Here is a 27,065-nt window from a genome sequence, read left to right as displayed (position 1 = left end):
ATATATCATCCAACAATTTATCGCTATAAGAAGATCACCAAAGAGAACAACATTTTTTTTTTACTTTTACAAATGAATCATATTCAAAATAGTTTGCCATTAATTCAAATATTATTTGCACACAGCAAAAAGACATTCATCCACAAATCAGCACAAATCCATTTAAAAAATCCCCCCAAAATTAAAACCAAGACACCAAGTTTTACTGCAAGCATATTTTTTAATACAAAAACAGAACAAAAAATTGTTTATAATTTTAGTTTTTTGTTTTACTTTTACACCACTGACTCCTATAACACCCTCCATGTTCTCGTCATCACACTGAGAGAAGCACAGCATCAAAAGGTGGAGGACTCGTCTCCTGCGCCTCCGAATCCCCCTCCCCTCGGAGAGACAATAAATAAATAAAAATCACCTTAAGATGTCTTCTTTCTTACTGTTAATTCATTTCATAAACTTCATCTCTTACACTGAGATAACACAGAGACAACTCGGCCCTCGGTCAGTGACGAGCATTTGAAAAAAAAGCCTAGAAGAAGAAGAGACGCTCGGGGGGCGGGACATGAGGGAGGAAACCCGCACTCATTGGTCCGCTCTTCCCCGGTCTCCTGTCATTCATATTTGTAGTTCTCTCTACACATGAAGGGCAAACCCCTTTGGTCATGGTCTGGGAATTGTAGTCATTAGCAAAAAGAAAAATGAACAAACAAGGCTGCCACCAGAATCAGCGACCTAGTGAATAATGTTACAATGAAACACACACAAATAATGTCAAAGAGCGAGCGGAGCGGACATTTCCTTGGTACAAAAAAAAATTATTTAAACCATAATACTAAATCACTCTCTCCGCCAATGGTGATATGACTGAAAAATAAATAGATTTTTCTTTCAAGCTAGATAACAAAAGTACAACTGGATTATAAATTAACCAGAAAACAACGAAAAAAATCGACATTCGCAAATTAAAATTTTTGCATACAGTGACTCAAGTCGATGACCTCTTATTGTTTCCTGTAACAATGACACACATTATACACACCACCTTGTGTGTGTGTGTGTGTGTGTGAGAGTGTGTGTGTGCTGCTGGGCTGCTAGAGGCAACGCAGCGTATAGACATTAAGGTGGAACTGCAGAGGAAGAGACAATTAGTGCATGCTGGTTGTCGAACTCCGCAAACACGGTCTTTAACATCGGGTTAGGTTACACATGTCGTATATTGTCAGTAATGTGCTGTTAGTTGTCGCCATAAAAATAGTCCCTTCTATTGCCAGTTTGTGATTTTTTGAGTGTTGGATTGTGACAAAAACCGCACCGCCCTTTGCTGAAATGCACACACAAGGTCGATCTCAACGTTCCGGCGGTCGGGAGGAGTCTGCTCTGCGGTGTTTGAGTGTGTGAGTGTTTGCGCTCAGCTGCAGCAGCACCGCCACCGCCACCATCACCGACCCTCCGAGTCTGAGGTTAGACGGTGTGTGTGTGTGTGTGTGTGTGTGTGTGTTGGAACCGTGTTTCCCGCCTCCTGAGCTGTCCACACGTGGTGTCTGCTGCTGCAGATCTGCTGAGGTGACCGTTTTTGTCTCGCCGGAGGAAGCGACATGGCAGTCGTTGCATATTTTTCTTTTTAAACTCATCGTTGAGGCATCTGGCCCACAAGCCAAAATAATGACCCACAATCCTTTCTTCTTCTTCTTCTTTTTTTATTCCTGAATTTCATTTGGGCTTTTTTTTGTTTTTGCAGCCGTGGTGGTGGCGGTGTGTCCCACTCCCTTTCCCGCCTCTGTGTTAAAATGTGTGTATTTGTGTGTCAGTGTGGTAAAAAGCAGTTTAAAGACTTTCTCTGTTGCTCCGTCTGATCGGGACAGAAGTGTAGAAGTATAAGGCAGCATCACGTCAAGTCAGAGGGAGTTTGGTTCCACGCTGGTGGGGAACTTTCTTAACAAGACAAAGCAGGAGACTGGAAGGCAAAATGGGGTCGCTTCTTAAAGGGGAAAGTCTTTTTTTTCTCGACCCCACAGATTCTGGCCTGGGACTGCCAGACCAGAACTCCTCTTGTGCACGTTGTCAGTCTGTTCATGGAGCGGGGAAAGAGTGAGAAGGACGCCTTCTCCGTCTCCTTCTCCCCCCTGGAAGATGTCAGTCATAGAGCTCAAACTCAGCCCTGTTAGATGGACTTCAGATTGCAGTCTGGAGGAGAATCGGCTCTGCTCCGGTTATTTCTTCGAAGCCCCCGGGGTTTTTGGGCTGGGGGCCTTCTTGGAGATGGTGGGGATCTTGGAGGGTTTGGCCCCGGGTCGTCTCGGGGTGTCCGAGGCGTCTGAGCAGACAGAACGGGCATCCTGCAGCTCCGACGCGTCCGAGGCGTCGCTGCCGCGCCGACTGCTGGCTCTGCTGCCCGCCCGGCTGCCGGCACGGCTGGTCGGCCCGCTGGCTGTCGACGCCCCTCGCTTCGGGTCTAAGAGCCGAAGAAGAGGAGGAAAAACTTACAAAACATGTCTTGGTTTTATCAAGAAGCAAAGCATTTCTTTTGAAAGAATCTCTTAAACATCCACCAAACTCCTTTGACATAGATGTTATTTTACCTGAAAAATGTTTTGCATACAGTGACAACGCAAAACTTTTAGAAAGGTTATATTAAAAGGACGTTTAGCTGGGGAACATGGGACCCTGGAGACAGTGACACGCTCTATATTGTTGAGGTGGAGGAAAAAAATCGATACAACATAGTATCGGGATATTTTGTGTGGCAATATTACATCGATTCATGGCCGCCAAGTATTGATATTTAGCGTTTATCTAGCGCCATTATTTTTTGCAGTTTTTGTTTTTTTCCGGAGGCGTAGTCGGCTCCATTTTAGGAATATACTAGAGATACTGGTATCTATGAAACTAGAAGATCTAAGGAATCTATATCCATATGACCCTGGTACATGACTCCGACAGCCGTATCAAAGCTATTCAGAGCAGTGAAGCTTAAAGTTGAGGAAAGTTTGATAAAATGCAGCAGTTGTTGTCGTCCATACATATTTGATATCAGTTAATATAAAAAATAATAAACTGTGTAAATGGAAATAAATCAAATTAAATGACGTGAAATAAAGTAAAATAAAATAAAATAAAGATAACATGAGATTATTGCATTAATATGGACATGGCAGGTCTCCATCTGTTAACAAATATATCTTTTTGAAGCCTCAAGGCGTTAGTTATTTGTTCCATGTGATAGATTTCCCAGACCTTCTCAATCCACATATTGTATGTTGGAGGGTCGGGTTTTAACCATTCAACAGTAATATATTTAAAAGCTGAAATCAGTAATATTTGTAAAAGATATTTTTCCCCCCTTCCAGTTATGTAATTTGGTAGATTGAATTTAATTTTGAGGACACAAAGCGCAGTTAAACAGTTAAATCGCAATATATTTGTATCGCAATAATCACCATATCACAAAATGTTTAAAATCGCAATAATGTCGTATCGTGACTCAAGTATCAGGATAAAATCGTATCGTGGGGCCTCTGGTGATTCACACCTCTACTATATTGTGTTCAGCATTGAGCTGCTAACACGACTGTAGACTCTGATCTACGTCTCACCGCTTCGTGACGGTTTGCAGCTGTGTGTCGTTCCTCCGTTCTCTCCGGTCAGAGAACCTCGGCTCGAGTGGAACGTCGGCCTCTTGAGTTTGGAGCCGGATGTCGCCCCCTGCAGGAGAACGCAGGAAACATCAGCTGAGGATGAAACTGACTCTGGATAATAACTGGTGACTGATGATGAACGTCACTAGTTTCTCAAACGCTACATCATCATTTCACTCAAACAACAAACAGCACATCAGACACAACAAATATCTAACGACAGATGAAAACTAAACACAGAAAGACATCGTACAAAACAAATTCTACACATGATGAAAATGACTATTTAACTGTAAAATATATGTGCTATTTTCTACATAAAAGAGGTAAAGGACTGATCTCAGGCTGATTAATCTGCTGATTGTTTTCTTCATTAATCATTCAATCTATAAAATTTGCGTGTTAAAGTTTCAAATTGTCTAAAACCCCAAAATATTCAGTTTTCTCTGACAAAAACAAGCAGCAAATCAATTGACAATCATAATTCTCTGGAAGTTCAACACCTTTATATATGCTCACATTGTAATTTGTTGCAGTATTATTATAAAAAATATAAAATATAGCCCCAATAAACAATTAATTGATTATAAAAACTAAATTGAGAACATTTTTTGTCAATTTATTAATCAATTAAGCAAATAATTGTTTAATGATAAACAGGTCATAAGACTGAAAAACAAATCTGGAAAAAATAGAAAAAAATAATCATTTGTGAGGTCAGAATTTTAATTAATACTGGTTGTTTTAGTTACTTTTCCACAGTCAGTGTATTACAGTTTATTATGGCTGTTAATAAACACCATCTACTGTTAGAATAGTTTTGCTGTTTTCTGAAAGGAAAACTGAAGCTGTTTTATGTTCTCTTCAAAGCCACCAGACTCCATTGACAAAAACAGTAATTTTACCTTGCAGAACAAAGGAGCTGCTGCTCTACCTTTGCCACGATTGTTTCATTTGTTTATGTAATTGTGTGACTCTGGTGTTTTAAATGGTTAGTTCAAATACATCAAAGTCACATAATTACACAAACAAACTAAACGATCAAGGCGGCAGTAAATGAGCAAATTCTGTGTCCTGCGAGTTAAAATGAGTGTTTTTGTCAATGGAGTCTGGTGGCTTTGAAGAGAGCAGGGACAACAGCTTGAGCTCCCTGAAATAAAAAAATAAAACATTATTATTAAACTTCCCTTCTTCAACTGTAGGTCATACACTGACTGTGGATAAGTAGCTCATACAACCAGACTTAGACAGACGTACAAATCCAAGCTATCCCTTTAAGATTTTCCCAAAGTAAACTTTCTTATCAGTCCAAATTGTTCCATATCATCACACATAATTCTATTTATACACCATTTAATATATTTTTCCTTTACAAATTACAACTTTGCATTTTATAAATGTCGTCTTTGAGGTTTTAACTCGACCACATCATGTTTATTCTCAAATTAAAGGTCGGAACATTCCCGTAACCCTGACGACATGATGTCATCTTTAACTCAAACCACTGAAACAACAGGTTCAAACTTTTCACAGCACAGCAGCAAAACGTTGTACGTGGTGGCGTTGTGAGCACCCGTTGGGAGTGTGCGTTAGTGCAGTAGCGCGTTCAGTGGGGGTGGGGTCGGGTGGGGCAGGGGGCTGGGTGGGTGGGTGGGTGGGTGGGTGGGTGGGGTGAGTGTGTTACCTCGTGCCCAGGAGTGGTGAGGCTGTGACCGAGATCTGGGCAGCAGTGGCACTTGGTTGGCGTTGGAGTTTTACTGTGTGCCAGCCAGGGCTTGGCATAGTCACGCGAGTGAGTATGGGAGGACTGAAGGGAGGAAGGGAAGGGAGCAAGGAAGGAAGGAGAGGAAGGAAGGGAAGGAAGGGTAGAGGAGAAGGAGAGCAAAGCGGCAAAAGAGAGAAGCAGATGAAGGAGGGAGGCGTTATGGAGGGAAGGGGAGGAGAGTGAGGAGGTGCAGCGCAGTGTGTTTTGTGTCAGCAGATGATTTTGTTTTTATTTTTTTATTTTTTTGAAGGGCATTTAATTTGGAGGCAGGAGAGCAGCAGGGGTGACAGGAACGAGGGGGAAAAGGCAAAAAGATGAAAAGACAAAACAAAGAAACAAGAACAAAAAATAAAATTTAACATTAAGGATGATGGTGATTTTTTTGACAATAACAGGAGGATGACAACAACTGAACAATGTGCAACATGAACTCATAAACACACACACACACACACACACACACACACACACACACACACACACACACACACACACACACACACACAGACGCTTCACACAGTAATCAGATGACAAACAGTGCTGACAAATGATAAACATCACTAACATCAGATGGTAAAACAAACTACGTGTGTGTGACATTACAGAAGATGAAGTGTGACAAAGTGATGGAGGATTTGTGTGGCTTTGTGTGTGTGTGTGTGTGTGTGTGTGGTACTTTTTAAGCTTGACAGTAGTGCTTTACCTCTTTAATTAGTTAAAGATATGTTTCCTATAGCTGTCAGCTTTGCAACTGTTGATGCAACTGTAATCAACTGTGAGTTGATGAAGGATGAATTAGATAAATGGATGGAAGATTGCTCATGTGATTTGTAATTTTATCTGTACTATCATGTTTTATCTGTTTACATTTTTTAAATTTTGTTTAATTTTTCTTTAAAGGGAAATTTCCGGACCCCATTTTGCCATCTTTTGTGTCTAAAGGTGACAATAATTTCTTGAATTGGACCAGTATTGGATGAGAAACAATGCATCAGAGAAACAGGCTGCAGTGAAATCTTTTGGTGCAATGAGAAGAATCGCTCATAGAGAAGTCTTGTTCTTTCACACCAGCTAAATATTCAGCCATGACATTTAAAGTCTTTTAGATAACACCAAACTAACTTTCTGTACTCTTCCTAGTTTCCCTCTCTCCAACTCACATTTTCTCTGGTGTCTTTCAAGTGACCTCTTGTGAGATATCCAAACAAGACTTGGATAGAAGCAATGACAAACAGAAAACTTTGCATTTCTCAAAAAAATAACAATCTGAGCCTGTCAGTAACAAAAACAAGCACTTTTAATGGATGTAAACGGTGCACAATTGCACCAAAGTATTACTCTGCAGCGAGTTTCACGGTTGCAGACTGCAGCGCTCTCTCTGTATACAGGACAAGTTTCAAAAAATGTTGTCATAATTAGTCACTTAGACAGAAAAACATGGGAAAATAGGGTCCAGGTTGAAAAAAAAGTCACCCTTGAACCATTTTGTTTCTGTTTTATCTCAACATGAACATAATGTACCTGAGATTTTTCTGTGAAGTCATAGCTGATGAAAAATCAAGTTATTCATGCTTTTTCTTACAGTGAAGGTTGTGTTGCATAAAACTGCTATAATTCATTCTGTAGAGTACAACTATTTCTATTCCTGTCACTGATAATAATGAGTGGACATGAACTGGAGACACCTGTTGTTGCATGATGGAATAATAAACCTAAAACAACTGGATTTAAGACGTCTGACTCCCTTTAAAGTGAATAAAATCAGATCCCGCTCTATCGGCTCTTACCCTGGACGATGCGGAGGCTGTGGGTGTGGCGGGGGTGGAGGGGGCAGAGGGCAGCGAGGCGCCGCTGTGGGAGGCCGAGGAGGAGGAGCGGGTGGGCGAGGCGTTGCGGGAGCCCGGCTTGGAGCGCCGACCTCTGGAGCGGAAGGCGGCCAGACCCTGAGACGCTCCTTCAGGGAGGATGAACTTCTCCCTCAGCTCCAGGTTGGTGCGACCACGAGCTGAACAGAAACACAGAGAGAGACACAGAGAGAGAGAGAGAAAAAGGAGACAAATGAGTCGGTTTGATCGTGGCAGCTCACGGTTTTCCTGCAGCAGGGGGCAGCAGAGGCAGCGAGCAGAGTGAGGGAGAGAGTCAGTGCTTCCTTGGCTGCAGACATCAGAGTCCGTGCATGTTTCTTTTGAGAGTGCACGCAGTGAGCAGGGCGGGTGTTTGGCGGGACTGGGCTTCAGGGGTTCGGGGAGCCGTAAGTGCACTTTGGTTGTTTTTCAGGGGAGAGGTGAGTGAGTGTGTTTGGTTTGAAAGTCGAGAGTAAATTAATCAATTCGATACGCAACGGAAGTCGGCGTTTTGGAGACACACTGTCACCGCAGCAGACTAATTCATCAACCGACTCCACAGCCCGGTCACATATTTCCTTCTTCACTGCCAGAGAAAACATTCACTGCACTTCAGACGTTATTATTATATATATTTTATCAGCAACAGAGAATTAAAAAGCTGCTAACAGAGTGTTGATTTTATCTTTAAAAGGGATACTTTAACACTTGAGAATTAAAGCTCACAGACAGGTTTTCACTGCTGCTGGCCAACAAATAGTCCTGCACATAATCCACCATAAGGCCATTACTGGTTACAAGTAGAGAGCTGAAGTGAAACCAGAACATCTGGGTTTTGTTACAGAAGATAGAAAACTTAATTCAAAATGGAACTGACATATAACACAGCCAATAAATTAAAAAAAGAAATGCCTTGGAACAGTGCTTACCTTCTATTTTATATCATGTGAGTTAGTACAGGTGTCTAGATGATGGAGATATTAGTATTTTATATTTCTGTTTTTTCATAGCTTATGTCTGTAATAACAGCAGGACAGAGATGACTGAATGCTGTAAAATGTTACAGACAGCAGAGATTGAAGCAGATTGGGGAAAAAGGGAAAAAATGCAAAAAAAGAATGCAATTTTTACTGTCTGCACAGCAATATAATGATAATAAAGCTTCTTATCATAGCAAAATTCTGATGTTATGAGCTGGTGGAATGTAATGGAAGCTGCAGTAGTTGTGTGTGCATATTAAGTACTTGTTTACTTTGTTACAATCACAAAACCTTCTGGTAGCAGCTGCTGTCATGATTTCAGTTTGTCTGAGTGAAAAAACAAAGTCCACGCAAATGAGAACTCCTGGCCGAGCTGGAGGTAACAATTGTTAGTCCTCAGTGGGCCAATGTGGAGCTAATCAGCTAATAGTCTGTGCAGGAACATGCACTGCTGTGTTTTCAGCACAGAACAAAACATGAATGATGGGGTGTGTGTCTGCTGACGATGTGTAAAAACATGTAGAAAGAAACTGGTCAGCTGCAGTTAGTTTGAGTGAAAGTAAGTCCAAACAGAAGGAGTCAGCTTTCTCTTAAATTTGAGCTTGTAGTGTCTGTGTTCAAGTACTTGCATGGACCATGTTTCTGTCCTTAAACTAAGGGACATAAACTCCAGGAACACACTTAATTTTCTCAGAAAGACTGATAGTCAGGTGGCTGAGCTACGGTAAATAAAGGGGACACGCCGTACAAAAGCACAATATTTTTTTCACATGCTCTCTATCACCATAAGTTTCAATCTTTGATGGGAGTCACTTCATCAAGATTCCGGATCCGAGATGGCAGCCATATAAAATCTATGAGAACCAATATATCTTCCAAGCCACGTAGAAGGTCAATGTCAATGTCAAAATATACATTTTCTGGGTCAATGAATCATTTAAAGCTATTGAGAATATCACTAGATAATTATTTGATCAAATAGATATGTTCATTTTGGCCATGTATTTACATGATTTCTAACTCAGTTTCTAAGTGGTCGGACATACATGAATACAAAATTGATAACATGCATACATTTAATAAAACTTTATCAGCTTCACTTTTATAATTTATTACATTTAAAACTACATAGATCTGTGCAATTCCAGTGCACCTTCGTGCATGAGCATGATAAGTGCTAAATGAGAGATTGAGTCACAGAAACTACCACAAAAAAACACCATATTTTACCAAAACTATTCCTTTAAGTGATGCCAGGTGTCCAGTTTTGTGAAAAATGCCGCACAGACTTTCATTGCGTATTTGCTTTATCTTAGTGTGGTGGTGGGAGCGAAAAAGCACGGCCTCTCTTCTCTCGTTTTTCAACTCCCGGTTGAATTCTTTTTCTTTTTCTTGCTGCGAGGGAGCATCTCCGCTCTGCTGTGCGCACACAGCGCGTGTATGAATAAATATATGTGGAGGGTCATGCCTGGTTTATGCTTAGTGGGAGGGAACCCAGCAGAGATTCAGGGTTTCTCCCTTCTTCAAAAAAAGACACTCAGCAGCATTCTCGTACAGAAAAGTAAGTGCAGCAGCCCCAGCAGACAACAACAAGCCTGGAGAAGCTCAGCCACAAGAGAGAGAGAGAGATGAGGGACAGATTCAGAGAGGAGGGATGGAAGAGAGACTGAATGAAAGAAAAGAAAGAGGGAGGAGGAGGAGGAGAAGGCTGCAGCTAGCTGTAGCAGCAGTGCCTAAACGGCCATCGTCCCTCACAAGGCCGCTCAATTAAACGGGTGCACCCTGCAATTACGTCCCCCCTCAACGCCAGCCAGCCAGGTGCACCCTGTAATTGTGTCTCCCACCAACCAGCAGTCACATTTAAAGGAGCCGCGTTTTGGAAGCCAGCGTTATTAGAAACCCAGGCTGGCCACGCCCAGGTCTTACACACTCACTGTCTCTGTGAAGCATGTAGAAAATCTTTTTTTATTTTACTGTTTATTAAAAGCAAAATATACATATACAACTCTGGAAAAAAACTAAGAGACCACTCTCACAGATGTTTCTTAATTCAGAAAAGAGATTTTGATTTTTCATTGTATTAAAAAACACAATCATCCCGTTCTTAAAGCCATTTGATAGTGGACGGACAGATTCCTTAAAAAAAATCCTTCACAATGAATTTTATTAATGCCACTAACATTGAGATACATAGCATATAAGAAACAGTTTGATGTGATTTGATTTCATTTTTTTTCAAACAAAATGTTCTGAATTCAGAAGAAGTAATAATAACCTGAATATTTTCAGATTTGGTCACAAAACGACAAACTGTTCCATGTCTTATTTAAGTGCACAAACTCTTAAAACGATAGAGAATGAATAAACAGTATCTCTACACGTCCTTTCTAGTGTTTGTTTCACCTGAACCAAATCTTATTCTATGAGGAAGATTATAAAAATCACTGCTGTGATTAAAGATTGAGACTATCCCACCAATAATGATTTCTAATTACATTTCAGTAATGTTCAAAACAAAAATAATAATTGGAGGTAAATAATGTTTTTTTTAACAGTCGGGAGAAAAAAAAATGCAAGAAGGTGCTACATGTGCCACATGTTTTAAAATGTGCCTTGTGTGAAAGTTTGCCTTAAATGCTTTGCCTTTTTTTGGGCAGCAGAATGCACAGAGATTATTTTTAATGTTTTGTTTGTGCTTAATATCGTTTTAGTTGGATAAGTTTATGTTTTATTTCTTTTCAGTCCAGTCGATGGTTAACATTTGGGAGCAATTTGTGTGTGAGTGTAACCCAAACCAATCAGTAACTGTTTATAAATTCTTTTTGGGCTGGAAGAGTCAAAAGCATATCCATCTACTGTTGTTTTTCCATCCAAAGATGCACTTTATGGCTTCATCCATTGATCAGCATTGACAAAATATCTTGTAAACAAGCTTCGTGTTTGATCTCAATTCAAACCTGATTTCTTTTTTAGTATAGATTTGAAATTAAGTTTCATATTTATTCTTATTATTACCCACCCAAGATCTTCCTCATTTGTCAGTGTTCCGGTTAATTTTTGTAAAAAAAACTATATATATATATATATGCTTATTATAAATCTTAAGATTAAAAGGTAAAAATGAATGAAACACCAAAGTATGGTTAACATTTTGTACTACCTTGTCATTTGCAAGTGCCTTCATCATTTGTTAATTGTTGAAAAAAAAGTTATTTTTAACTTATCTTAAGTTAAAATATTAGTGTTGTGTTGTTTAAAAATGAATATGAACATGTTTTCTTTGCATTATTCGAGGTCTGAAAACACTGCATCATTTTTTGTTATTTTGACCAGTAGTCATTTTCTGCCAATAAATGCTCTAAATGGCAATATTTTATATTTTTGTCAGCACTTTGTAGAATGAAACAAAAAATCTATATATAAAAACCTATAAATAGTAAAACCAGCAAAACTGATCATTTTGTAGTGGTCTCTTAATTTTTCCCAGAGCTGTATATATGAGCAGTGTTCATTGTAACATGAAAACACATAATCTAAAAGTTTTTGTCTACTTTTCTGCAGAGCATCTCTGTGTTTCTTTTACTTTAAAACTCTTCATCTTGAATTTATAATAAGAAAAAAAGTACTTAAACAAGTAGAATAAAATAAACATAAGATATTAAGACCAGGGGTTGGCCAAATCCTGCTTTGTGGTGAGTGAGGAAAGCATGACGCAAACATGAGGCACACAGACAAGACTAACATCGATGCCTAGACACACAAACCTGCCACGGTTAGAAACGGTACACACACACACACACACACACACACACACACACACACACACGCGCACACACACGTATATATGGGCACACAGGAGGACAGCTGTGGTTAAAGATGGAGACTGACAGCTGGATGGACAGACGGATGGACGGATGGAGAGTGGAAGAGATGGAGTGAGCAGAGAGAGAGGAAGGGTAGATACCTCGGCAGCAGAAATAGCCAGGAGTGACTGTCACTAAGAGACACAAGAGACAGTGTGAAATAACAGCATGCCCGTGGTGGAATGAAGAGAGTCTCACACACAAAGATATCACTTCTTGGAAACACACACACACACACAGCAAACCAATCAGGGTCCGGACGAGTGTCAGGGACCGCTGAAAAGTGTCTCAGAAAACAACGTCAGGATATCAGAGCGAGTGGCGACAGCAAGGAGCGAAGGGGGGGGGGAGGACAGTGGGGAGACATAACGTTAGTCAGGTGATCACAGTCAGCAAGGCACAGCAACAAGGCCACACCAACAAACCAGAGAAGAAGATAATGTGAGAGAGAGAGAAAGCAGAGAAAGGTTTCAAAGGGAGACAGAGAAGCTAGGGGGGCGGAGGAAAGACAGGCAGTTAGGAGAGTGGAAGCGTAAGGGATAGAGGAGAAGTCCAACCTATACGAGATGAGATGGAGCTACTGGAATCGGAGCGGAGAATCTTAAGTCCTGGATGTTGCACTGAGGAAAGAGAAAAAAGGAGGGAGGAAGGGAGGGAGGGAGGAAGAGAGAGGGGGAGGAAGAGGGAGAGAACCATGCATCATGCAATACTACTGTTATTAAAAGAAATTAAATCAGACAGAAGAGAGATACAGAGAGAGAGTTGACCGTGCATTTACAGAAATAAACCATGTGACAGGAGAAGGGGATGAACTCCTCGAGGACGGGCTCAGAGGGAGTTTCAGGACTCAGAGATGGAGAGAGAGAGAGAGAAACAAACACACCGAATGTAGACGGCACTGTGAGGAAACACTGGAGAGAGAAGTGAGTTTCACTGCATCACCTGCTGACAGAAAACTGGACAAACGTCAGTCTCGTCCATGTGTTTTTTCCTCAGTGAGCTCAGTGCAGGAGGCACCTTTCAAAGAGTGTTCGCTGGTGTGGAGAGAGGAGTGAGTTTGTGTTTGTGCCAGAGCCCGACAAATATTATCTGAACACACCGGGAGAGTTTCAGAAGGGGAGTGTTTGGTCGCGCAGTTTTGCGGACATAAAGATTTGGTTGATTTGGTCATTTTTCCTTGATTGTGTTCATTGTAGCACGAAAATACGACTATATTTCTAAAGTTTCAGATTATCTTATCTCTGTTGACCATCTATCTATCTATCTATCTATCTATCTATCTATCTATGTATGTTTCTTTTATTTTTAAATATTAAGTACATTTTTTGATAATTGAGTCATCTTGAATTTATGATCAAAAAAGTACTTCAACAAATAGAATTAAATAAAAACTTAAATATGAAGAGAAGGGGTTGGCCAAACCCTGCTTTTTTGTGAGGGGTGAAAGCATGATGCAATTATTGATTAAGTGTAATATAAATATAAAATATATTTATTATAAATAAATAAACATGCAAAGGCTGAGTCCTTGCTGCAAGTTTGATTCTTAACTGTAGCCATTTGTTGCATGTTACCTCCTCTCTCCATGTCATTTCTTTTCTTTTTTGTCGTTTAAAGGCAAAAATGCCCCAAAAATATACAAAAAAAAACTTGTTTGGTGTGTTTAAATTGTGTTTACTGATGTTATTTGTTGTGCTGTTGCCTACAGGCAATGTTGATACCGTTGAAAATCCAGTAATGAACATTGTTGATCAGAGATTTGTTATTCGGATCTGTTTTTCTTGTTATAAATATAATATTACGATCAGGAGTCTGGAGTGTTTATCACAGAAAGTTGCCTGGATCTGTCTGCTCTGTGCAAGAAAATAAGTTTAGCAGAGCAGAGTGATGAAAAAAATGTAAATAAATAAATACAAATATAATTTCCAATTAGATTAACTTTACAACAAAGTACTGTAAGTGTTTCTGACAAGTTTATTTTTCAACAGACAAATTCCTGACTTAACCAGATTTAAGAGATGATTTTTTTTATCAGTCGGGCTCTAGTAAATGAATGACAGAAAGACAGAGGAGAAAGAGTTTGTTTGTGTGTGTGTGTGTGTGTGTGTGTGTGTGTGTGTGTGTGTGTGTGTGCGTGTGTGTAGGAGAGAGTAAACCCCACTCACCTCTGCATGGATCGTTTTTGACCAGGAACTCGTCCAGAGCCATCCAGCCTCCTCCGACTCTCACCATCACCGTGCTGCGCAGAATCCTCACCAGCCGAAGCTGCTGAGAGTCTCCGAACTGAAAGGAGATACAAAAAAACAAAGGAGGGAGGGACGAGGAGAAATGAGGAGAAAAGAGGGCGAAAAAAAAGTATAGATAAAGTAGAGTGGGCAGAAAGAAAAAGAAAGAAAAGTAAGACAGAGAAGAGGAGAGAGGGAACCAGAGAAAGAAGGAGACAAAGTGAGTAAAATAATAGTTGATTTATTGATTGATGAGTTTTAATTGAATCACACCAAGCAGCCCAAGTACCAAATCTGAACAGACGATGTGTTCTACATCATGCAACGACTCAGAAAAACATGCACTGACAGAACTAAAGAGTCAATCTGATGATTCTCAGCCACCCGAATACAAGCTTCATCATTTAGTCTACAAGTTTTTATTCAAAACCGCCGAGCAAAGCAGAACTCCCAAGCGATACCAGCACAGAAGGAATTTTCTGGATCTCTTCTCCAAGCAGCTTGATTTGCTTCCCAGTCCACAGCACACTATATATCACCTAACCACTAATTACCACTTCAGCCATGTCCCTGTCGCCTGCTTCACATTGTGCAATTTGTCACTCTCAACACCAAACAAATCACACAGGAACACAACCGGACGGTGGAACCTGCTTACACGTTGCAAAGCCACAACGGAGCGCTTCCTTTTCTTTGAATTTTGAATTAAAAGCCCCTCTTGATTTGGTTTCTCTTGCCCCATATCTCAAAACTACTGTGTCAAATCTTGGAGTTAAAATTGAAAACGACCTTAAAATGGATCAGTAGGTAAATTCTGTTGTCAAATCCAGGTTTTTTTCAGTTAAGGATTTTATCGAAGGTTAAGTCTTCCCTTTCTTTTAATGATTTTGAGAGGGTTATCCATGCATTTGTCTCAACTAGATTAGATTCATACACTTTATCATGGTTTAATTTATCCATATCTTTCATATTGTAATATCATTTGGGCAAGCACCTTTCCTACTACACTGCACAGAATTTTGGTTCTTCAGGAACGTTTTGTTAGGATGGCAACCCGATCTGAGTCACATATCTCATCTGTGCCTTCAGATACTTGCTGTTCATGACATCAATATCTCTCAAATATGTGTCTTTATTTATAAGGTATATTCAGATCATAAAAACTTTTCAAATTTAATTCTCAGGTTCACTCTTATCCAATGCATCAATCTTTAGATCTTCATCCTCCAAGACTTCTTACATGCAGAAGTCAATTTATTGTTCAATTTAGGGACTATATTATGGATAAATACCTTTTCCCATCTGGCAAGGAACTCCATAAAATGTTTCAAAAGATGTCTAAAAGCCCATTTAACTGTTATTTATATCATGTTCATTTTTGTTTTTATATTATTTTTGTTTCTGTCATTATACCTTGTTGTTGATGTTATACATATGTTTTTTATATTATCAGTTTATTACTTTATCACTATGAAATTTTAGGTGGAGGCTTTAAATAAGCCCCTCTGGGTTTTCTGCTTCTCCCTGCACTTTACACTATTTATCTTTGTCATTTTATGTAATTCTAACTGTGCAAATAAACCTAAACCTATTACTGTAAAGCCCTCCTTGTTGGTGTCTCTCAGTCTTCCATATCACGACTCCAATTAGTCCAAAATGCTGCTGCTCGACTTCTAACTGGAGCACGTAGTGGAGAGCACATTTCCCATGTATCTTCTAGGACTCATTCTAAGATTTTATTGATCACTTTTAAGACCCTTACTGGGTTGGCCCCCTCTTACCTGTCTAGTCTTCTGCACCCCACAGATCGCTCCTGAATGTCCCGAAAGAAAAGAGATTGTGGCTCCCAATCTCTGGAATGAGCTCCCCCTACAGATCAGAATGGCCCCTACACTGCCTGTTTTTAAAACACATCTGGTCTCCCTGGCCTTCGAAGTCTCTGTCTGTTAGAGGGTTGCTTTGTGGTCTGAATTCTTGTCTTTAATCTGTGTTAACTGTCTGTATTGTGTATTTTGTAATTCAGTGCTTATTGTTGTGCAGCACTTTGGTCAACACTGTTGCTTTTAAATAAATTTGTATTTTATTGTGTTTAATATGGAGTTATAGCAAAAAAAGAGAAGCAGAAATGAAAGCGCTTCTTCGGTGGGGAACAACAGAAGCAGGTTTCACACGTCCAACACGTCACAGCAGCGGCAGCGTCACTTTACCTGGTTTCCGAGGAAGAACTACAATAAATCCAGTAGACACGGAGCACAGGAACACAAGGAGAAAGAAACAGAGCAGGAGTGAAACAACATGTACTGACAACTGAGCTTTGTACTGTCATGTATGAATGGATACCATTTATATATATACACATATACATATGTATATATATGTGTGCACAAGATCTTCTTCAAAATTTCACTGTGTATTTTTTTTTGTTATTTGAGCTCAGAATTAGTTGTGGAAGCGAAAAAGATGCATGGATGCATGTGGATGTTATGAAAAGTGCCTTTTTTTGATGGTGAGATGGAGGTAAAGACAGAGACAGTGAAGAAAAGTGAAGCCGGACACAAACACACAGATACAGACAGACAAAGTGACAAAAACAACGTGGTGTGGTATTAGTATCCCCAGTGTCCTGCAGACAGTCAGACACTGGATATCATTATACCCGGAGGATAATGATGGAGTGGAGCAGTGGTGTCCAGTACGAGCTGCTGAAAAGTGTAAACAGCTGCTGTAAAATGCTGCATAGATGCACACAGACTGCTGCAGGAACCGTTGAAGCACCGGTAACTTTCAAAACCTCATAAAATGAAGGTCTGAAGCTTCTAGAGGCTAACTGGATTATTATATTCTTGGCTGACATGATTTTAATCCTTGTGCCTCACTTTAAAAACACGGCACATTCATTTCCTCGTGAAAAAAAATTAAAAAAAATGTTTTATAAAAACTCCAAATATTGGTTTATATTTATTTATTAGGATTTTTTAAATTAATTTTATTTAAAAAAAGAAAATAATTTAAACTCCTTAAATGCCAGTTTATTTCCAAAATGCCTATGATTTTTAAAATGTTTTTTTAAACATACACAAAAAATGAATAATTTTCTGTGCTCTTCATTTTTTGGTTTAAAATGTCCCCTTAATAGAACTGCTATAAAAATAATAAAATTACAAAAAAAGAAAAAGAAATGTAACCCTTTAAATGCCAGTTTATTAACATAATACCACTCTTGTTTTTTGTTTGTTTATATTAAACATACACATTAGATTAAAATTTAAAAAAAAAAAAACCTCCCACAAAAGCCTGCAAAAATATTTTTTACACAGCCAAAATTATTATTTTTAAATTAAGAAGCCAAATATGTTCCGTGTGAGGCACAAGGGTTAAATAACACTAACAATGAACCTCTGAGCCTGGTCAATTTGGTGCACAGGTTTAAATTAAGTTTAGGATTAAAACGGACTTGGTTTGAATGAAGCAGAGCTCTTCCTTTTTCAGCAGTCCACTCTGTGTTTCTATGCAGTCACATTTACATCGTTTTATTAATATTAAGACTCAGCCGACATCCTGAAGTGCTGTGAGATGTTATTAACAGGCTGATTGACGATGTTATCATGATACAGACAAACACTCATTAATACACCATGAGATGAGGTCATGATGTGAGATGGACACACAAGAGAAACGCTGTGAAGTTAATGTTGAGGAGTTAATCGATGCCTGCTGGACGAGTAAACACACAGCCAGTTAAAATAAACTCTCCATTAACTAGAACTGGGTCAGACAGTGTTTGCAAACAAACTCTATTTGTAGTTTCACATTTTTTTTCTGTCAAAAATCAAGTTTATTCTTCTTCTTACATAAAAGAAAAAGAAGAATTATTAAGGATTTTAACTTTAGCTAAAAGGACCAAAACAAATCTAGACTTGAGTGTTTAAAACATGTTGACTTAAACTGACCTGTTGTACATGATAATTTAGGGATTTAAGTAAAAAACAAACAAACTAATAATCATTTGCAAATCCCCTCTGACCCAGGTCTGTTTAACCAACAATTACAAATTATTTAATCATAATGGACATTAACATTTCCTTTTTTATCCTAAGTTTATATTAAAGTTTGTAACTTATTCTATAAATAATGTTAGACTGAAGCTGAGCTGAACTTACCCGGTATTTGTTCTCTCCTATCTGCTCCACCTGGAACCTCTTGGCACATTTACACTGAGCCACCTGTCGAGTCACCTGCACAACAACAAACAACACGTCAGTGAATGCACTCCACCAACAAACCATGCATCTTCATATTTTTTATTTATTTTTTATTTTTTTAACTTTCTTTTTATTGAACATTTTAACAAACATTTTGCATACATCGGGTAAACATAAATCAAACCCCTCCAATAATGCATCCTCAGATTACACTTGACATCTTTCCTCAATCTTTCATCTTGGATCAGAAATAAAATAACTTATATATATAATTTTTATATACTCCAATAAAATTGTGCAACTGAAATAGTAGTCATCCACTGTCATCCAAAAATGATGACTAATTAAACAGCAATTTTTTCCAGTGTAGCAAAAATAGAGAAATAAAAAAATTATACTCATAAAAAAAATAAAAAAAACCCAACAGAACTTTTCGCATCTTTACATTTGAGCAGTGTATTTCCATGCATTTCCTTCAGATTTTTCATACCTCATCTTCTATCTTATCAGCATCAGTGGTGGGTCTGTATGCGTCCTTGTTGGGGTGCAGAGCAGCAACAAACTCGTAGTAGTCGATGTAACCGTCTCCGTCTCTGTCAAAGATGTCGGCCACAGCGGTCATCTCCAGTTTACTGGTGGGAAACTCTGCACGGACACACAGTAAATGCATCATTTATTGTCTTAATAACTGTCAGAACAACCAAACACATCATCAGCCTTCTCATATTCATGTAGTTAAATTATCTTCATCCCTCAATAATTTTAAGACTGAAAGCTTACCTGTTAAATCAAGACTCCTAATAGTTTCTTTTCCAGTGTATACATACATATATATATATATATATATATATATATATATATTGTCATTGGATCATTATCTCCTATACATGCTCATACACTAATACACTCAAATACAATTATCTACCTTTACACACACCCATGTTTTTATTTCTGACTTTTTTGTGTGTGTGCTATAAAATGGCAATTGTATTGCTTTCTTTTTTGTTGTTATTTGTTGTTGCTTTCTCTCATTGTTGTTGTTGATTTTTTTTTTAATTTTTGTATATTTCTTGGGGAGTTGCTTTTTATAAGCCCATATAGGGTTTTTGAACCTCTCCCGCACTATTCTTGTTTCATTTCAGTTTTTTGTAATTGTCTTTTCTTATGGTGCAAATAAATAAATAAACAAACAGATAAGCCGTGACGTACTCGATGCCAGGATGCCGTCGATGAACTCCTGCCGCGTGATCTTCCCGTCCTGGTCCTTGTCGATGCGTCTGAAGAAGTCCATGACACGAGACTTCTTGTGGTTCATCCAGCGCATGTACTTCTTCCTCCACACGTCAAAGTCAAAGTTGGCAAACTCTTTGAGCTGAAAACAGACAACAGACAATGATGTGAAACTTTACATGTAAAACTAAGGAGAGAATGTGAGTCTGAATCAGCATTGCCATATGTACGATAATTATTCTATATATTTAAAAAATAATAACGACAAAAGTGCCATAATTTATGATGATTTGACGATTTTGTGATGCATACAATCAGTAGTTAACTTTAGTCTGCTCTCTTGTTTTAATTAATTTCCCAACATGATCTGGAGAGCAAAATATGTCATCTTTACACTCTTTGCACGACCTTTTTGCACGTAGTAAAAAACAAACATTTTTTTTCTTTTAAATTTGTTGTTAATGTGTATGACATTACATTAAAAAAACATTATATATATATATATATATATATATATATATATAATATATATAGTATTTTAAAAAAATGTGGGGAAAAAAAATGTGGGGAAAAAAACAATAAAAAGAAGTTAAAAGCAACCAAAAAGTTGAAGTGTCAAAAAGCTGTTAAAATATGCGATTTAAAAAAAAAAAAAGTATTACACATTTTACACCTATATTGTCCTTGTTAGTATGAATGACTACGACATTTCCTCAAATCAAAATATTTTCAAGCCTCTAATACGATAGTTTAACCCATCTGGCAACACTGGCCTCATTGAGCTTGTCTGATTAGGCATGTTTAAGTAGTTTTTGCCAGTTATCTTCTGACAACCACTTCACTTTAATTAGCCTTGGTGTGTATCTAAATGTGTGGCTGATCATGCGGTGCTGATGAGTCACCTCCTCCAGTCGGTCCAGGCCGTCGTTGAGTTTGCGCTGGCGGTCGAGCGCCAGCAGCCAGACCTGCTGCCAGCGCGCACACAGCTGGTTGAGTCGAGGGTTTCCTCCGGAGAGCTGCATGGCCGCCTGCTGCTGCTGCTGCTGCTGCTGCTGCTGCTGCTGTTTGCCTGCAGAGGACACAGAGAGTCGTACGGATGTTTCTTCTTCTGTAATGTGGTCAAAGAGTGGGACATGATGATAATATTTGTGCGTGAAAAGGTAAACACAGGTCACGTACGGGCTCCTCTCCTCTCGGCCAGGCTGCTGGGAGGCTCCGCTGGTTTCCTTTTGTAGGTCTTTGTCACTTTGTCGACGTCCGGCTGCTTCCTCGTCATCTCCTCCATAAACATCTAAAAGGAAAACAACACGACTGTTAATGTTGAGCACAAACACACAGGCAGGTGTGGGGGAACATGAGGTGAGTCACGGAGCCCACCTGGTGTTCTGTGATGAGTGTTTTGAGCTGTGGGATGTCCTGAGGAAGCGGCTCGGTGTCTCTCTGGACCAGCGTGGTCTCGGCCCACTGTAGCCATGACAACAGCTCCTCCAGCAGGTTGGCGTTGTTCAGCACTTCAGTCAGAGCCGTCTCCAGACGCTGCTCATGCTGTTTGGCCCACGTCAGCACCTGCAGAGAGGTAGAGAGAGTATTTATTATTATTATAAGGAATTTCTATCTTGTTTTTTGTTTATTTTGTCATTTGTTCCTTGTTAAACTATGTCCCAAGGTTTATAAAGATTAACAAGTGGTAAGGCTGCTCGATTATGAAAAAAAACATGATCATGATTACTCACTGACTTCAGGAAACATCATGCATTTATCGAACTTTTGAAAAAAATATATAGTTTTTTTTAATAGTGCATTTTCTTAAATCTCTCTCAATGTAATAAAATAATAAATAAAAAAAATATTCTATAAATATATATTCACATTTATATAATAAAGAAATTATGACTAAAAATAAACTGAAAACTCCTAAACATTGATCTAAATTATGGTAAACCATATTTATTGTATTCCAGGCAGTAACTCTGAACATGAAAAAGGATGAAGGCACTAAAATGATTTTATCTTTAATATCTTGTTCTCATAATTGCAGGAAGGCAAAATCGCAATACTAACAAATCTATTTAATTAAATCTAAATATAATAATTAACACATAACAATATCTAGAGGACTGAAATGGACACCTGTCTTCTAATAAAGTAAAGCTCTAATAAAGCCCCTCCTCCTCTTCCTCACCTCCTCGAAGCGCGCCCTGATGATGGTGATCCAGTGTTTGATGGTGGTGATGGAGTCAGGGTGACACACGGTCAGGATGCCCTCTCCCATGCCGGCAGCCTTGTTGACGTCCGCCCTCTTCTCCTCCACGGTGCCCATGAAGTCACGATGTGTGTGCAGCAGCGCCTGCAGAGTCTCCGCCTCCTCGGGAAGGACGCCACGGAAACGAAGCGTCTGCTCCGCCTCCGAGAGCCACTCCAACAGCACCTGGATCGCCGTACGAAACTCCTCCGCCTGTCGGAGAGAAGAGAGCTCCTTATGAGTGTCCTGTGCAGTATTTATTTAATATTTATCTTTTTTGCACTGACGGGAGAGCTGTGCCTCAATTTTGTTGTGCTAACATATTTTTTTATACAACCGTGCAATGACAATAAAGACTCTAATTTATTCTATTCTATTCTATTCATTTCCTAAAAAAAAGAGCTCCTTATGAGTGTCCTGTACAGTATACAAGGAATAAAACATAAATCAGGCGTGCAGCTTCTCCTCTGACCTGTTTGAGCGCCTGCTGGAGGCGTGTCTGCTTGGTGACTGACAGAGCGCACACCGTGTCCCAGCGGTTGCTGAGCTCCTGGAGCTGAACTTTGACCCACGCCGTGTCGTCGCGGCCGGTGTCCATCAGCTCCCGAGCCGACCGCTTCAGAGCCTGGACGCTGCTCGTTCTCTTACCCAGCTCTTTCTGGAAAGCCTGCAGACAAGATCAGACTCATCAGAACCTTCTGTGACACTCTGATCGCCTCATACATACATACATACATACATACATACTTACAGGTGCATCTCAATACATTGGAATATCATGGAAAAGTCCATTTCCAGTAGTTCAGGTGAAATAGCCCCAAACAAGTATTGAGTCATATAGATGGACATACTTTTCAGGGACCATCATTTCCATATTAAACATACTTTTTAAAATTGATCTTTTGTAATATTCAATCTTTTTGAGACACTGAATTTTAGGTCTTCATTAAATGTAAGCCATAATCATTATAATTAGAAGAAATTGAATAAATTAAGACATTAAATGTTTCATTTTGTGTGGATCTATATAATGTGTTTCCACTTTTTGAATTGAATTACTGACATAAATAGACTTTTCTATGATATTCTTATTTATTGAGATGCACCTGTACATATATATACAGTCACGGAAAAAAATATTGTTTTCTTTAATATCTTGTTCATTTTAATGCCTGGCACAGCTTAAGGAAGAGTTTAATTTAAGAGCTGATATCTAGCCATTTTCCATGGTTTTCTTGATAATTATTTTGGTTATTATCAAGAAAACCATGGAAAGTGTCTAGATATCAGCTCTTAAATTAAACTCTTATAAGCTATTTTTGTTGTTGTCGTTATATTTGTCCAAACAAATGTACCTTTAGTTGTACCAGGCATTAAACTTAACAAGATATTGTTAAGTTATTGTTGTACACACTGTGTGTGTTCATCATCCTAATACTATCAGTATCAATTCACAAACATTCAGTTCTAAAGCACACATCCCCGACAAAAAATACATTAAAACAGAATTAGAAAATAACACGAACAAACAAACAATCAATCAGGGAGAAGACTTTCATTAAAGCTTAACTAGTAATCTAAGAAAACAAAATCAAGCCCAGGGGACATTACATAGTGGATCTTCTTTATCCAGTATGAGGTAAATTGTTCCAATTTGTGTTATTTTTTGGATACTGTAAACGTCATTTATATTGTAATGTCCACCCATCCATCCATTTAAAGTCAGGCACTCCTGAAATAACCCTTTCCTGGTTAATGCCTTTTTTGCTGCAACCAGCAGAATGTTCAGTAAGTATTTGTCTTCTTTTATTCATTTCTGAGGTAATTTTCCAAAGTATATAGTCTTCATCTCTAGAGGCATTCTGTCTCATACATATTTAACCATAAAGTTCTGCTCACACACCTTATGTGAGTCCATGAGGTTAGACACCAGGTCCAGATCTCCATGGACGGGCAGGTCTTCAGTCAGCTGGGGCTCCACCCGGTACAACCAGTCCACCAGGGCCTGAAGGGCCTCTGCAAACTGTCCTGAGAACAGCAGAGCCTCCTCAAGCTTGTGTTGTCTGGATAGAGGGGAGGAGACAAACAGCTGGTAATTATCACACTCTACGATAAGATTCACATCTGTAATTTATTTAGTTATTAATTAGATCTCCATTAGCACCAGCACATTAGCATAGCTATTTTTCCTGGAGTCCAAACATTAAATCAAATTTTCCATTCTCCGAGATCATCAACAAAACAAAAACAACAACCATCAATACAGTCACAACACATATACAATCATAGACGCTGACAAACATGTATCACAAGACATGACGCAACACTTGTACAGTAAAATTAAGAATCCATACACAACATACAAACACCATAGCATAACATACAAACAGATACCAAAAAATACATAAAAGATAAATAAAGGAAAAGAAAAAGCGGCCTCACAGGATAGGAGGATTGTTTATACGAACACCCTTGTGGATTCGTACAGTTTAGCTACTGCAGCTGCAACATTAAAAGAATCTGTAATGAATCGCTGTGGGAATCTTTACCTCTCTACACTCTTGCCACAGACGGTGTCCCACTTGTCGCGGACTTCTCCCACCAGGTGGTCCAGTTTCTGGGTGTCTGCAGGCAGCTGGGCCTTGTCCCTCATGGCCCTCCCAGACCTCACCGTGGTGTCATAGACCGGCTGCTTCGAGCCCAGCGCCTTCTGAAACTCCTGGAACAAAGGGAGGGAAAGGAAGAGATTTGTAGACGGGAACACGACAACAGAGGAAATATTAAGTGTGCATGTTTATTCCCTGCAGTACCTTGTGTTTGGCCAGTTGGACTTTGATCTTGTCCGGCTCGTTGGAGATCTCCAGCTCTGAGTCGAGTCGTTTCTCGGCTTCTTCCAGCCAGTCTGTCAGCTTCCTCCAGGCCTCGTGGAACTGACGGAAGAGAGTTGCAAAGATCAGTTAAGGTGCAAGAAGGTCAATGTGCAAAATTTTGTGGCTAATATCACAAAGAATGACCATATTGTAGACGTTGATATTTCCACAACACAACTGCTATCAACACACAGAAGAGACCTTAAGGTCTGAAGCCACAATGTGAAGACAAATGTTGCATTTACTTGAAATCTCAACTAGTCTTGATGTTGTTAGTGTATTCAATGTCCCCTTGGTCTTCATTAATATATTTTAAATATCTTCATTGGTTTAAGCTTTAAGGAAGAAAAACTTAACAAAGCAACCCCGAACAAGGGCCCTAGGAAAAATTATTTTTATTTTTTTAAATTAAACAACAAAAAAAGTAAATATTCTCTGATTACAGTTTTTTAAATGTGGATAATTTATTGTTTATTGACTCTTCTGTGACCCAAACACTTTGGGTTGTGCTACTCATAACATTTCATACCATTTTTCACCATTTTCTGACATTTCAGAGATTAGACAACTAATCGATTAATCAAGAAAACGATAGACGGATTAATCCACAAAGAAAATAATCGTTTGTTGCAGCCATTATCAGGATATGCAAGAGAGCAAACATATAGTTTTCCAATATATTTCAATATTATATGCAGGAGCTGGTCAGGACGTGTCACCTACCTATTCTCTACATCCTAATCAGCATTTTATCACCCTTTAGTATATCTATGAGTTCAGTACCTGTTTGGCGCGTTTGCGGGCCTCGTCGAGGTGTCGGCCGCGGTCCAGCGACCTCTGGACCAGCTTGTCCCAGCGAGCCTGGACGCTAAGAAGCAGGTTCTTGATGAGAACGACGTCCTGCTTCAGGCTGGCGAAGCGCAGCTGAGATCCGGCCTTCTCCAGAGCCAGGACCTGCTCTCTGTGGGTGTTCACCTCGTTCACAAACACCTGGGCGAACACAGATGAGAGTGCAGGACAGGTTATAGAGAAATCTCACAATGACTGAGGCTCCTGGAGCAGGTATTTTAACCCATTTAAGGCGGGAAAGCATTACTGCATTTCTACCATTAAATCCGGAGGCGCTGTTGCGTTATTCTACCGTTAAAGCTGGGAAATCAGATACGTCGTTTTGTAGTATTTGTAGTTTTTTCCAGCTATTTTCGGTCTCTTGGCCAATGAAATGCTTCAGAATACATGTGGGAGTGTCGCAATGCAACACTTTAAAAAAAAAAAAGAAGGTTTGGACAAATAAACTCAACTTCTCATGAAAGCCACAGGTATAAGCTCTCAAATCCTTTTTGAATTTCATTTCTATCTGCTACAGAGGCTGAAAAATCTATTATTTAGTAGGAAGCGTCGACACTTCTGTTGAATTTCCGGAAAAACTTCAGGTTTTAGGGGGTTGTTTTAAAATCAGCCAGAGGTTTTACAGTAATTTTTTCCAGGCGTTTTAGGACTAAATGGGTTAATACCTTGTGCTCGTCGATCTGGAAGAGGACGGTGTCCAGGATGAGGCTGGGGGGCTGGGCCATGTTCAGGGTCTGCTCGGCCTGGGTCAGCCAGTTGATGGTGTCCTGCAGAGAGGTCTGGAAGCCTGTGGCCAGAGAAACGGCCTCATCCAGCTTCGCCTGGAGAGTTCAGAGTTTAAAGTTAGAAAACAAACCGGTGATTCATCAACAGAACAGAGCAGAACGTCCTCCCCGTGTCCCTGTCCTACCCTGCGGTCGTCCATCTTGGTGTTGAGGCTGGCCCACTTGTTCTGCAGCATGCCCAGGTTCTGCTGGGTCTGGGTGGTCCCGGGTCCGGCTTCCTCTCCTCCACGAGCCAGCAGCATGGACTCTCCCTGGTCCAGCAGGCGGTGGTACTGGTCTGCTCGCTGAGTCAGCTGGGCCTGGAGCTCCTGCAGACAGAGACACAAAGTGAAGCGACACTGTTGTTGTTTTTGTCTCACAGTTTGGTTGAGAACAAAAGAAGCGACTAAAGTTTCACAGCCTGCGGACACCAAATGTCTCTCAGGGAGAACAGAAGAGTGTAAGATAACACTCATCAAGAGCATCTGCACTGCAGGTAAAAAAAATGTGCTTATTAAATATTTTTATGACAAGAATATCAAAATAGCTGCTGTATACTGACACATTTTTTTAGGTTATGTTTTCAGTGTACTTTG

The 27,065-nt window shown here is 39.5% G+C and overlaps 1 protein-coding gene across 2 annotated transcripts in view; it reads right to left on the bottom strand.

Moving 5' to 3' along the window:
* Positions 1–546: 546 nt before the first annotated feature.
* macf1a (microtubule actin crosslinking factor 1a) overlaps positions 547–27,065 on the bottom strand; it is a 320,929-nt gene continuing 294,410 nt past the window's right edge. The window contains exons 86-107 of one of the 2 annotated variants that reach the window (XM_059350758.1): positions 26,616–26,798; positions 26,371–26,526; positions 25,640–25,846; positions 24,797–24,916; positions 24,536–24,705; positions 23,890–24,049; positions 22,459–22,653; positions 21,927–22,199; positions 21,122–21,310; positions 20,924–21,035; positions 20,647–20,813; positions 19,724–19,886; positions 19,005–19,159; positions 18,473–18,547; positions 16,520–16,537; positions 14,253–14,370; positions 12,645–12,707; positions 12,189–12,221; positions 7,188–7,405; positions 5,320–5,442; positions 3,594–3,702; positions 547–2,452 (exon numbers count right to left, since the gene is read on the bottom strand). In XM_059350758.1, the coding sequence (XP_059206741.1) occupies positions 2,211–2,452; positions 3,594–3,702; positions 5,320–5,442; positions 7,188–7,405; positions 12,189–12,221; positions 12,645–12,707; positions 14,253–14,370; positions 16,520–16,537; positions 18,473–18,547; positions 19,005–19,159; positions 19,724–19,886; positions 20,647–20,813; positions 20,924–21,035; positions 21,122–21,310; positions 21,927–22,199; positions 22,459–22,653; positions 23,890–24,049; positions 24,536–24,705; positions 24,797–24,916; positions 25,640–25,846; positions 26,371–26,526; positions 26,616–26,798 (3,249 nt within the window). In that variant the 3' untranslated portion in view covers positions 547–2,210. The remainder of the gene's footprint in view (positions 2,453–3,593; positions 3,703–5,319; positions 5,443–7,187; positions 7,406–12,188; positions 12,222–12,644; positions 12,708–14,252; positions 14,371–16,519; positions 16,538–18,472; positions 18,548–19,004; positions 19,160–19,723; positions 19,887–20,646; positions 20,814–20,923; positions 21,036–21,121; positions 21,311–21,926; positions 22,200–22,458; positions 22,654–23,889; positions 24,050–24,535; positions 24,706–24,796; positions 24,917–25,639; positions 25,847–26,370; positions 26,527–26,615; positions 26,799–27,065) is intronic. The other variant, XM_059350757.1, reaches the window with a different exon arrangement.

This window comes from Centropristis striata, chromosome 14 (assembly GCF_030273125.1).
Source record: "Centropristis striata isolate RG_2023a ecotype Rhode Island chromosome 14, C.striata_1.0, whole genome shotgun sequence".
Taxonomy (NCBI): Eukaryota; Metazoa; Chordata; class Actinopteri; order Perciformes; family Serranidae; genus Centropristis; species Centropristis striata.
This window is presented reverse-complemented; position numbering and strand designations above follow the sequence as displayed.